Genomic DNA, 13,214 nt, shown 5'->3' with positions numbered 1-13,214 from the left:
CAGCTCAGTGCATTGGCAGCAGTTGTGCAGTGCTCAGCACCTCAGTGCATACATTACTCAACATGACCATCAGACAGATGCTGTTGTATCCATCACCCATTATGTACAGTCCTCCCCCTAAAATTGTCACTTTTCATTTCTCCTCAACCATCATGACTTGGTTGGAGAGCTTCCACTGTGAAAATCAATGACTTTGCTCTCTATCTGTGATGGTTAGTTGATTTTTCTGGCACAGTTTCCTGATTTGTTGGGCACCTGAGGACACAGAAGCACCCTCTAAGCATCAGAGACCTGAAAGGTGACTGATAGATTTGGGGTATTCGCTCAAAACCAAGAAGAAAAGCCTGCAGTAGCACTTCCCAGCCCTTGACACGCAGCAACTTCTCCATCGCAGATAAAGACCAAACCCTGTGTTTTCAGAAAGCACACATGCCATGTCACAAGCATGGTGTGAGCAGCTCTTCATCTGAAACTGTCACCTACAGGCTCCTCTGATTCTCTCCAGTTTGCTGGGAGTTGCTTGCCATTTTTTAGCAGTGCCTGGAGCCCTTAGCTGAGAAGTCAGTAGGTTATTTCATGCATCCCTACACCTGCACTCTTCCCGAGGAGCCCAGAAATCCCAAAAAAGAAAGTGTCAGCTTAACTGCTGGGCCTGGTTTTCTTCTCCCTTGCCCACGTGTGCAGCATTGCTCTCAAATTGCTTCCCCACCATCTCCCATGGTGTGTTGGGAAACTGTCCAGCTCCAGCCCTACATTGGCTGTGCTGAGACACACCAGAGATGCAATAGACTGTTAGCTTTGGGGCTCCCTGAGATCTTCTTATTTCTCACAGGTTCCTCCGAGCCCACCACACCGTGGAAGTGATGGTACCTCCTGTACCTTCCACTGAACCCTCCCCTTTCATGTGGCAAGCGAAATGGGAGCTGGTTTTAAAGGTTTCATGAAAAGCCACAGCAGCTACTTCCAACCTCAGTTGCATTAGAAAATCCCCACCATCTTTTGGCCCTTGTTTTGGTCCAAAAGAGCCCGGGCCAGGAAGCACTTTGTGGCTGGGCCTTGGTAACCCCTGAATCCTGCCACTGAGGCCTAATGGCTTCCTCCTGGCAGCCTGCCCAGCAGAGCAGGGGAGCACTTCCATGTGTTCCCTCTGGGAAGGATGCACTTTCACACAAAGTTGGGGCAGTGATTACCTGGGCTGTGAATGCTTCTCCCTCATCTTGAGGGGGGAGATGAGGGAGCCCCCTCTTTCAGAGCACCTGGAGCCAGGGCAGTTGGGACCACCCCAGGGCCACTTTCTCCTTTCCTCCCCTGTGAGTGCGTAGAGCAGAGCACAGAAGGTTCCAGCTGGGGGAGGTTACAGCTCCCCTTCAGCTGTGACTGCACCACATCACACACTCGGTGGCACTTTCTGGGGTTTTTTTTTTCCGGTGGGAAGACCATGACCGGGTGGCTGGACTCTGCCCTCCCTGCTGCCAAGCCCCAACAGCCGCAGCAGCCTAGGAAGGGGGTTTGAGTGTGCACATCCCGCGTGAGTGTCCTGTTTGTACAAGTCACCCTCTCTTGTGTGATGTTTTTCAGAGGGGCTTCTGAACAATGCCAGGGATACAAGTGTCACGGATACTCTACCACTGAATGGTAATCACGGCAACAGCTACAGCATTGCCAGCGGCGAGTACCTCAGCAACTGCGTGCAAATCCTTGACCGTGGGTACAACCACACCGAGAACGCCCTCGAGAAAAAGATCCTGAAGGAACTCACCTCCAACTACATCCCCTCCTACCTGAACAACCACGAGCGCCCCAGCGAGCAGAGCCGCAACCTGATGAACAAACTCGTCAACAGCGTGGGCGGCGGGAGCGAGGACGACGCCATCGTGCTGGACGACGCCACCTCCTTCACCCACGAGGAGAGCCTGGGCCTGGAGCTCATCCACGAGGAGTCGGACGCCCCGCTGCTCCCCTCCCGGGTGTACTCCACAGACAACCACCAGCCCCACCTCTACGGCAGGCGACGCATCCCGCAAGACCACAGCGAGAGCTTTTTCCCCCTGCTGACCGACGAGCAGGGGGAGGAGCTGCAGTCCCCCAACAGGGATTCTCTCTACACCAGCATGCCCGCCCTGGCCGGCATGCCCGCGGCGGACGGCGTCGCCGCCGGCACCCAGACCGACCCCCCCGCGGCCAAAAGCGGCGGCGGTGACGCTGACGATGTGTACTACAAAAGCATGCCCAACCTCGGCTCCAGGAACCACGTCCATCAGCTGCACACGTACTACCAGCTGGGGCGGGGCAGCAGTGATGGTTTTATAGTCCCCCCAAACAAAGAGGGAACCCCCCCGGACGGCAGCGCAAAAGGACCCGCGCACTTGGTCACGAGTCTATAGAAGACTCGGAGAAAAAAAAAAAAAAAAAAAAAAAATGAAGCAAATGGACAACAAAAAGCCCCTCCATAATGCTCGGTTTACTCTTTTGAGTTAATCCAAACGGTGGTAATATTGTGTGTACTCCTAAATCTTCATGCTGTTTGAAAGGAAACTCTTGGACTTTTTTTACTGGAATTTTTAGGCCAGCCCGGAGAGGACAGTAACTGCTGCCCCCCCCCCACCCCTTCTCCCCTCATCCTCCTTCCCTCCAGACAGACTTCATTATGTTAATGAAAGAGATAGATAATGGCACACTTTGTGGCCTTCTCAAGTTATGCTGTGTTTGTTTAAACAATCCTTGATGCTGTGTTGCTCTTAATACCAAGGACCCGATTTAAGAGGGGGTGGGGGGAAAAAAAAAAAGCAAAGAAAAATAAACGAAAGGCCAAAAATGTGCATTTGAAACTAGTAGTGATGATGCATCCGGGTGGTAGTGCTGCACAAAAACAAGCTAACAAAACTCTTTCTTACCTGTCCAGATCACGTCATGGGTTTTGGTCACTCACAACTTGGTCTCACCACAGTTCCCTTGGCTGTGGGAGCAAACAAAATGAAAACAAATTTAATGAGATGGAAGGGAATCCTAGAATTCTGTGCTAAAGGCATATTTTATGTTTTGCTGTATTAACGGATGATAAAAACTAATGGCAGAAAAAGAGAAGCAAACAATTTCTATGTAATGTACAGATACTAGCATTGCACATATAGTCTGCTTTCTGTTCCTCCAGAACTTGCGTCCCTGTTAATGTAGTGGAAAAAAAAAAAAAAGAACTTTTTTCTGTTGTGCTGGTCTTGTAAGTTTGTCTACCAGTAGGAGCAAGGCTTTTCATAACTCCTCCTCCTTTCTTTTTTTTTCTTTTTTTTTTTTTTTTTAATTTCTGTTTTGTCTCTTCCACTACCCCTTCCCTCCATTCCCTCCCCATCTCAGTAAAAAAAAAAAAAATCTCACTGGGGGAATAAAATAAAAGCAAACATCACTTCGTAAGGACCGTTTTTGGTACCACCATCACTGTTTCTTTTCAGCCAAGGCAATCTCTTTCTTTCCTCTATGACTTTTTTCAGCTGGCATGTTGCAGACAGACCTTCTGGCAGACTAGAGAAGGGCAAACGTCCCCATTGACAGTGCACAACCCATCATGACCATCCAGGAGCTGAAATTTGGGGGTTTTATAGTCACAGCAGGGCTTCCACAGTAGCTGGCCATAACCCTGGAGGAGTGAAGGGCCTTCACGGCTCCATCTGGTCCCTTGGTTTAGGCACTTGTACTGCAGTGGTTAAAAAGAAAATCGATTGACACATAGTGAACTAAAAATTACTTTGCAGTGAATTTAAAAAAAAAAATTAAAAGTCTTCAGTTCATTATTTTTCCTAACAGGAAATTTATTTATTTGACAGGATTTTTAAGTAACATAGGCTTTCTGGAGGTAAATTAGCAGCACGGAGTATCAATTCTTCTTTTTTTCTTTTTTTTAATTTATGATCCATTTTGTATGGTCTCAACAGTTGAATGACCTCATTACTAATATTTGTTGTAAAAGTGAAGCTTGTTTGCCAACCAATAAACAACTGATCACAATTTAGAAGATACTGTATGTATGTACTGTACAATTAATTTTTTGATGTTGTTCCTCTCTCCATTACTGTCTTGAGGGTGTCTCCACTCCTTTGTGGCATGGGTGAGCAGTGCCAAAGAAAGGCCTGAGCTGAGCATGTTTAGCACAGGGGTGATGGATGCAGCAGAGGCCAGGGGCACTTGTGTAGGGGTGAGAACAACACCCATTGACATTGGTTGCAGGGGATTCCAGGCCTGTTTGGTGCCTACAGTATAAATTAGCCAACAACACAGGGATGAGTTGAGTGTAGTACTTCATGTGTCATACCATTTAATCACACTGTAATTTTTTTTTTTTTTTTTTTTTTAATTTAATTTTGGTTCTTCTGAGACCTTGCATGATGCTCAGTTCTGCTCAGCAGGGATCTTCGTGAGGAAGAACCAGGGGGTGGTGGTATTTGGTGGTATCCATAACCTACAGAAGGGTCTCATTTGAGTCACCTGAGCACTCAGGCCACACCATCTTGGGGAGGAAACTTCATTTCTGACTGAGCAGTGATGACTCTTGGGCATCTTGCTGGGTCTAGGTTTGGCAAGGGAGCATTTCCAATTGGAAGTCTGGGAATCACCTGGCTTCCTAGCAAAGCATCCACTGACCAGCTGGGTCATGTTCATGCTCTTGATGCTGCTTCCTTGTTTCATTTTATTTTCCATTTTCATTTTACTTTCACTGTCGTAGACTCCAAAAAAATGGTTTTCCAGGGATGTGGCAGGATTAAATAAATGCAGATTGCGAGACACACTATAGCAAAATATATGGTAAATATATGGTAAAATGAGAGGCACATGATCAGCACAGCATTTACCTGCATGCCTGAAGCTATGCAAACCAAACACAGTGATTTGCTTTGGGATGATTGTAGCCTCCTGAAAAATCTTTTGACTTTTTTTACTCTGATCGGTCATTCATCCCCAGCCTTGCTGTGTATTTTGTATTTATCAGTGAATAAGCTGTTTTTCCACTCTTCTCCATCCCTTCTTGCTTGAGTTTCTCTCCACCAAGCCTATCATGCCTGTTAGCAGTTTTGACTGCAAAAAAACACTGTTTATTTTCAAGCTGATTATTTCCATCCCTGGGCTGTTCTGGCACCACAGGATTCACTTTTGGTGCTTCTTATATCTTTGGAAACAGCTGAATCACAGAGCAGAGGGGAAGTAGATATTATTATATTAAGCCAAAAATGGTTTGAGACTGTAATTTAGTTTGACGGAAGGAGCAGGATTGAGGTTATTTTTGTCACTTTTTTCCCCATTGAATATGAATTTTTGTGGTGTCAGATAGCTGATTATGGGCATGGTGAAGGTTTCTGTGTGTTGATAAGTAGCTCAGTGAATATAATTCTTACTCAACTGGCAGTGTAGTGGCATCTTTTGTAGCGAGCTGCAGAAGTTCTAAGTCATTTCTTAATGCTGATCCAAGGAGCTGTGAGAAAACAGCCTGATGGAGAGGCAGTAGTGACTCTGGTATTAAGTCCATACCTGTGCTTGGGGCACATATCTTTGCAAGCTGCACTGAAGGGGATAATCAGCCCTGCACTGGGGGGATTTTCTTTTTCAGAGATTTTTTTGACACAAAAAAAAAAAAGGAAAAAAAAAAAACCAAAAACAAAACCACCCCACACCACTGAGATGGATTTGCTTTATAAGGAGAAGATTAAAGCCTCATTGTTCAGCTGCAGTCTGCATCCTCCTTTCAGTGAAAACCAAACAGAACAGAGCCAAACAGGCAGTGCCTCAGTGCCTGATCCAATGAAAACATCAGCTGGATTCACAGAGCCCCTTTTCTGAAACACAGGACCACCTCTGGGAGGCATGGGCTGCCCAGCATGCTGGGGGTGAGGGTTGTCAGTGCTGATCCCCAGCTTGAGGCGTCCTTTCAGAAGTCTTTATTTGCAGGCAGGAAGAGGTGGATGAAGGGTGAAACTCTGTGCCTTGCACTTTCCTGGAAATCATCTTGGGATGCTTTGCAAGTTGAGAATCCCATTTTTTCCCCTCACTTCTCATCTGCACGGGACTGGGTTGTTTTTCCTGTGTAATCCCACAACCATCTGATGTACCAGTTTACTGTGCAATTGCTGTTTTCTACTGCTTAAGGACACCTTGACCCCACCAGGCAATGCCAGCTCATTTTCTGCAAGAGTCTTAAGAGACTCTACAGATCTCTATGAAACATGTGAGGGAGTGACACAAGGGCTAAGATATGCCAGGAAAGACTTAAGACTGGAGGGCTGCTGGGGATAGGGAAGCACTGTGCAGACAGTATTACTTATCATGGTGCTGCTCGTTTCTGCCTGTTGATTGCATTTAATTTCCTACAGCCTGTGGTTGTAAACCAATCTCTTTCCTTCCTCCCTGCTCCCAGGTACAGTGAGATGCTTAAGAGGGCCAGGGGAAAGGGTAGCAGCAGTGGGAGGCACTGAGCTCTGGGGAGTCTTTGTGTTTCTCTCTGTGTGTCCCTGGCACCCGCATCCCTCTTCCTTCTGTGGCCAGCTGGCCTCTTGCTCACACACCCCCGTATGCTCCTGATCTTGCTCGTTTATAAAGAATATAATACCCTGCAGGCTTGCCTAGACAAGAGGGATAGAAAAGGTAGCTCATCTTATTAAAAAGCTATCTCAGGAAAGCCTAAGAGCACAAGCTTGGTCATCTGTCACACCCTGATCTTCTCCTTTCATTTAGAAAGAAAAGTATTTTATTTTTAGCTACCTGCTGCATTCAGCTAGATGCTATGCAAAATTTATTTAATGAATAGATAGTCTGTGATCATGAACGTGACAGGAGCATCATGACATCACAGGCTCTCCAGTGACAGTGTGGGGAAAATCCTGCACTGTAAAGCTGACACCAGATGAAATATCAGTGCTGGCTGCTGGCAGGAAGGCCAGCAGTGGTCACAGCTCAGTGGCCATCCTGGGCAGGGACATGAGCACTGTGGCCAGGGGACAGCAGCCAGAGGGGTACCCCAGGGAGGCAGCAACACCCCCTGCTCTGCACTGAGAGTCAGGGAGATGCTGCAGGGCCAGTCCTGCTCTTTAAGGGCTTTGGCAAGTCCTAGGAATGCATGGATCATATACCAGATCAGGCATCATCCCAGTTCAGGGGGGATGAGCTGCTCATATATCAAGACAGGATAGCTTGGAAATTGTTTTTTTCCCACAGCATCATTCTCACATCAGAAAAACTTTTGCAGGTGCTTACTCTTTATTGGCTGTGGTAAGCCAGACAGATGGTGATAGTCTTCCCCAGCAAAATGCCAACAACAACAACAAAAACCATGCTAACTATTTGCTGCTTTCTTTTTACATTTCTTTATCCTGCACATATTTTCTTTTCTTATATTTCTACTCCAAATACAATGTACCCATGTAAAAACCCAAGCTAAAATCTCAATAAATAAAAAAAAGTATTGGTACACAGAGCAGTTATTATGTGCTGGAAGCAAATGCTTGATATTTTGACAACGTTGCTTACAACCCTAAACAACAATCTGTAAGACACAACCAGCTGCTGCACAACCTCCTCAGCTGCTGTGCACAGGAGTGAATACCTGCACGGATCACCCGGGATCTCTGCCTGACACAATCGACTGCATCTTATGTTACACCTTTGAAAAGGTTATTTCCAGCAGCAGGATGCTTGATGGCTAAATTATGGCTATAGTAAAACTATTTTCAGCCTGTCTTCACCCACTTCCCTCTGAAGCATCTCAGTATAATTGAGGTCCCCATGGCAGGAAAGCTCCCTGCAAGCATACTGTGTGTGCCCCTGGCAGCAAAGGCTTCACCTTCCCAGGAGCACAAACTTGTGGTAACATCCACTGATAAATGGTTTGGGGATGAAGGTTGAAAACCAAATGGTCAACAGAGGATTGCTGGGTATGCAGAACCTGGCCCCAGGCATCCCTTAGCACTTGGTTGCACAAAGGCTGCAAGGGGGTGGGAAAATGGACTTTGGGCAGAGAGAACTCAAAGAAAAAGCCCCTAAAATCCCCTGGTTTATGGCAAGGCTTCATCCTTTGGCTAAAATGTGGCAAGAGAAGTTTCTCAGGTGCTTTCCATAGGTTGATGGAGAGAATGCATGGAGTCATATGGGATTAGCCCACCTGTGATGGGAGGCCAGTTTGAGGCAGGCTGAAGCCTTCCTGTGCCTGAAGCCTCTGCTTTCCTTAACTTTTTTTAAAATGTAAATGAATAAATAAATAAATAGAAGGTTTTATGATTTGCCAAGGACTTCAGCAGCCCCTTTTTTTGAGGGTCCCTGCCAATAAACAATTGAGTTGCTTCTCAGCTCTACCCTTTGGTCACCTCTGCCTCCCCCTCCTTGTTGCACTGGCACATACAGGTAAGAGGCCTCATTGCTTGAGCTGCTGTTGGTCCCAGCCTGAAATAATGCTTCAGAGTAACAGGTGAGGAAGATGGGGTTTTTACCCCCAAGATACACTGAGCACCCAGGCAATGCAAAGCAGCCTGCTGAGCTAGTAGCAGTGGAAACAAAGAAAAAACACATTCTACTGCTTGGGACGAGGGAAGAGATGAGCAAGAAGGAAAGGATGAAAACACTCAACAGCAAAAATAACCAAGGCAGGAGATGCCTGAAAAGTTGATGGCTCTGCCCCCCCATGCTTTCCCTGTGGTGTTTGCTGTGCTGCTGCACAGAGCAACACAGATGTGCTGGCCCTTGGGTGGGAGATGGAGTTTATACATAGAATAGCATTGCAGAACAGCTCCTGATTCTTTCTGAATGCATCTAGGCTATCTTACATTCTCACTAAAATGTTACTTTTGAAAAAGACTGCATGTTTTCACCCCAGACTGCACATGGCTGCCTCTGCCCAAGCTGTGTGTGCAGAAGAAGGGATTTTCTTCCCAGGGGCTGCAGTGATTGTAGAGGCAGCTGTAAAGCAGAGCACTCAGGATGTGAAGTGCCCTTCAGATAATGTCTGATAGCAAAACAAATCTGTTTACTCTGCAGTCATTTATACTATTATTAAGGGGTGGAGGGGACCATAAAAAAATACAGTTTACTCAAACAAGCCCTGTTGGATTGTTATGAGCTGGTGGTTGCAGCTCGGCTCTGGGCTCTCCTTGCTTGACCTGGGCTAAACCCAGAGGAGCAAAGAGGTACCCAGGCATTGCCCTTCAGCCAGAGAGCAGTGGCAGCAGGGATGTTGCTGGTCCTTCTGCCACTGGACAAATGTCTGACTGGTGGAGACAAAGCCAGGCAGCTGTGCCACCAGCTTCAGCTGAAAGAGCTGGAGGGGAGGTTCCTGATGGGATGCTGGTGCATAAATGCTTTCACCTGTTCTGAGCAAGCCTTTCCTTTCGAGGCAAGCCTGGGCATCCCATGCTTTGTTTGAGGGGGGAAATGGTCTTAAAAATAGCTGGTGGCTGCTGCAGGGTCCTGTTCTGGGGCTTTACCTCCTATCCCCTTGTTCTCCACAGAAAGCGGAAGGACGCCGAAGCAGGAGCCGGTCTTCAGGAGAGTCACCATGGAGGACAGTGTTATCTAGGGCCCCTCTGAGCCTGCCCTGCTGAGCCCACATCACTGCACATCCTCAGCTCCTCTGCACCTCCATTCACCCCTCCCTCATTTGGGATTGCACAACAGGAGAGGCTGGAGACATGAGCCTCAACCAAAACCCCCGGGCAAACCTTTGTATCCCCAAGGAGAAAACAGCTCAGCTGGGGTTCCCCCTGCCTGTGCTTGGCACTGCCCTGGGAAGTGCCCTTGCTGCTTGGTCAGTCACTTTTTTTTTTTTTTTTTTTTTTTTTAATGAACAGAAAGGGCAAGAAATGTCTTTTGTAATAAGAAGCAAGTTTTGTGTGCACCAAACGTTGACTTTGCAACTGGGAAACACTGAAAGATGACTGAGCATGCTCAACACCCATCCTGAGACCCTCTCTGTGCTTGCAAGCTGGGCTATATAAGGGACACCCTGCCCAGTCCAGCTCCCTGTTGTAAATACAGACTTGGCTGTGTGGAGAGGTAACGAGGGAACAAAAAGAGGGACAAAGAAATAGTCCTTATGCTGGAAGAAGCTGAACTTGCCAGCAGAAAACTGCTGAGTGAAGCTGCTGCTTGTAAATAGGGACCAGCACACATATCCAGCAGCAGAGCCACTTGGCAAAAGCTTCTGGGAGGAAAGCTGCTCAGATTTTATTGTCTTGTGTAAATATAAATATTTTTTGGAGAGAAAAAAAAAAAAAAAAAGCCTTAGTATGTTAAAGATAGCGTTTCTCAATCAGCTCAGCTGGGGATGGACAAACGGGGACCACAGGGGGCATGAGAGGCACCTGAAAGCAATGGACACAACTGCAGAGGACTGGGCAGACTTTGCACCTTTGTTCCCATCAACGAGGGGGGGTGGGGGGGGGGGGCATGATCTGCTGGTGTAAAGGCTCAGCTGCTGCCACAGAGGACTTGGGTTGCTCGTTGCAGGTGTGGAGGGGTGGTGGGATGGACAGAAATCACCACAGGGATGCAAGCTCTATTGGTGTGGTTCCCCTGAGGATTTTAGCACTCATTAAAAAGGATAAAAAAAAGAAAAGAAACCCTGGAAACCATGTTCATGGTGTTGGGCCAACTCTATGGCTGGGTAAATGGAGGCATTCACCAACATCTGTGTTCACATCAGCCTTCTCCTTGGCATGTGTGCAAACGTGTGTGCAAGACTCTGCCCTGCACTGGTGTCTGCAGCCAGCACAGGTCCCCATCTCTGTTCAGCTGTGTCTGAAAACAGAGAGGACATGGCTGTGGATGGTGTACTCAACTTTCTGTGCTGAAACACATTGGAGAAGTAACACTACCTGGCCCACCTTCATTAGAAGGAGTGCAGAGGAGTGTAGATGTCTCTCTGGGGGGCAAGGCACAGCAGGCCTGGGGGGTGGTGTCAGCTGAGCAAAAAAAAGCTGCTAAATGTCTGCTTTGGGTTGAGTTGTCATCTGCTGTCCCACCACGACACAGCAGTGGCCATCTGCAGGTGCTTCCAGCAGTGCAGGGCTCTGCTTGGGCATGGATGCTTCAGGATGCAGGCTGCTGCAGAGTGGTACCTGCTGGAAGCAGGAGAGGAGGGTTTCCCCTTACAGCTTATGTATGCCTTACTTATTCCAACTGTGTGGATTCATGCAGCAGAGGGAAATTTAAAAAAAAAAAAAAAAAAAATTAACTTTTTTTTTAAATTATCCAGAATAACTTTCTCTAGACATAAAAGTCTGTGGTATTTTGCAAGGAAGCAGGGTCAAAGTGGAAGTGTTTTCTCCCCATCAAAAGCCAGGTGCAATTGGTTTACAACCAATTATTGCACATTTAGCATGATACAGGGGGCAAAGCCCCCACACCTTTGCAAGAAAAGGGCAGTGAACAATCAAGAGAAATTGGAAGCTGCCTATTTAAAATAAATGTCTCCAAAAAGTTTGAAAGTTTGTGATCTATCACAGTCATGAGAGGACAATCCTTACAGTTCCTAGAGCTTCACAGGACTGTGCTAAATGCTGAGCCCATGGCTGCCTGTCCTGAGGGAGGGCTGAATTGCTGCATGGGATGAAAGGGGAACTGCAATTGCAGGAAAGGAGAATTTCCCTGGTTTTCCACCAGATCACAGGGGAGCTGTGGGTGAGTGTTGGTTTGTTGTTTGGGTTATTTTCAGTGGAGCCCTCACTATTAGGTTCTCTCCCTAGACAATCCCATCACCCCACACCTTAAGCCCTTTCCCATTTTGTCTAGGAGAGTTATTCATGGAGGGCTTTACAACAGCCTTCAGTGTCTCTCTCTCTCCAACCCCCAGGAGGCTGACACCAGGTACATAGTGGTGATGGTTGTAAAAACAAGCCAGACTGACCCCAACTCCTAAGAAAAAATTATGAATCCCATCTGCTGCCTCCTTCACAGGTTACAGGTGGAGGGGGGGACAGAGCAGGTCCAGGAGGGGCTGTTACCAAACCCACCCAGCTGGTGGGTGACCTAGGGCAGAGTTTTGATCAAACCCACCCCTGAGTCACTACTGATTGACATTTTTCCTCATTTCCATATCTTAACTGGATTTCCTTACTCCTCAGGCATGGAATGAATCTTAATACATTGTAATTACTGTACTCTGGTGATGAACCAGTCTGAAAAGCTGTCACAGCGAGCATTAATAAAATGTACATTCTCAAGAAAGAGCTCACCATTGCTTGAAATTCATAATGCACCAGATTTTTCTCATCCCCACCTGCTCCTTACAGGCCTGCCCTTGAGTTTTCTATGAAAATCACTTACTCAAACTACTTGTATAGTTGTGTTTGGTGTGAAGCTGGGTGTTGGGGGGGTTGACCCCAGTTAGATGTGCTGCATGAGGACTTCCTTGTGTGTGTTACATCTTTCAGGCATTGATTTTAGTGACATTTATATAACATCAGTATGACTAAAATGAACTGATTGATTCATGCCTATAGATTAGTTTGCCTAAGAGTTTGAGGCTAGGTAGCTTTATCATGCACTCTAATGCCAGCATTCATCATTATTATTTACGAGAGACTGAACTGGCTGCATCTCAATAACTGAAGAGATCTTCAGTGTTTTATTTATGTATAAATGTTTACTTAATCTGCCACCAATTTTGTTTAGCAGAATTTGTTAGCAAACGGAAATTGTAAGTGATAATGTGGTTTCTATTTTAAAATTTATGGCTTTTCATCTATAGCAAAACCCAAGATTTCCAAAGTGTCTTTGTCTACTGGCAATCAACAAGCACTCTTGTATCTGCTTTCTGGTAATTGCAATTAGCTGCTGCAATATTTCACATGAAAAAAAAAAATACACCCCTAATACAGGAGATCTGAGTGGTATTGCATCAAAGCCAACAGAAATACTCTGATGCATAGAAAAATTGCTGCAAGCCTAAGCAAGCAAGAGGGAGCCAGCATGCAGCAGACAGGCCTGGGGGTGGCACTGCCCACTGGCTGCAGCCCCAGGCTTGATCAGGGGACAGGAGGACAGCACCAGATGACACCTCAGCACACCAAGCTGCTTGTCCCAGGGACCAAGGAATGGAGACTAAAAGGATTTATTGAAATGAAAGAAAAAAGCTTTCCTTTTAGGAGCCGTGTAGAAACATTTTTAGTGTGTAGGCACATAAGAATTGGCACATTAGAGGCACAGAAAATAATCGGTGTCTAGAGAAGGTGAACTGAATGCTGCAC

General features: G+C 46.6%; 1 protein-coding gene across 16 annotated transcripts in view; it reads left to right on the top strand.

Moving 5' to 3' along the window:
• Positions 1 to 10,479, top strand: part of ADGRL3 (adhesion G protein-coupled receptor L3) — a 406,353-nt gene extending 395,874 nt beyond the window's left edge. For 13 of the 16 annotated variants that reach the window (XM_071742549.1, XM_071742548.1, XM_071742537.1 and 10 more), the window contains one exon: positions 1,579 to 4,006. In XM_071742549.1, coding sequence (XP_071598650.1) covers positions 1,579 to 2,384 — 806 coding nt within the window. In that variant the 3' untranslated portion in view covers positions 2,385 to 4,006. Of the gene's footprint in view, positions 1 to 1,578; positions 4,007 to 9,476 lie in introns of those variants that run through there. The other 3 variants (XM_071742547.1, XM_071742545.1, XM_071742546.1) reach the window with 3 other exon arrangements.
• Positions 10,480 to 13,214: the final 2,735 nt, after the last annotated feature.

The sequence above is a fragment of the Heliangelus exortis genome, chromosome 4, assembly GCF_036169615.1.
Source record: "Heliangelus exortis chromosome 4, bHelExo1.hap1, whole genome shotgun sequence".
NCBI classification, from domain to species: Eukaryota; Metazoa; Chordata; class Aves; order Apodiformes; family Trochilidae; genus Heliangelus; species Heliangelus exortis.
This window is presented reverse-complemented; position numbering and strand designations above follow the sequence as displayed.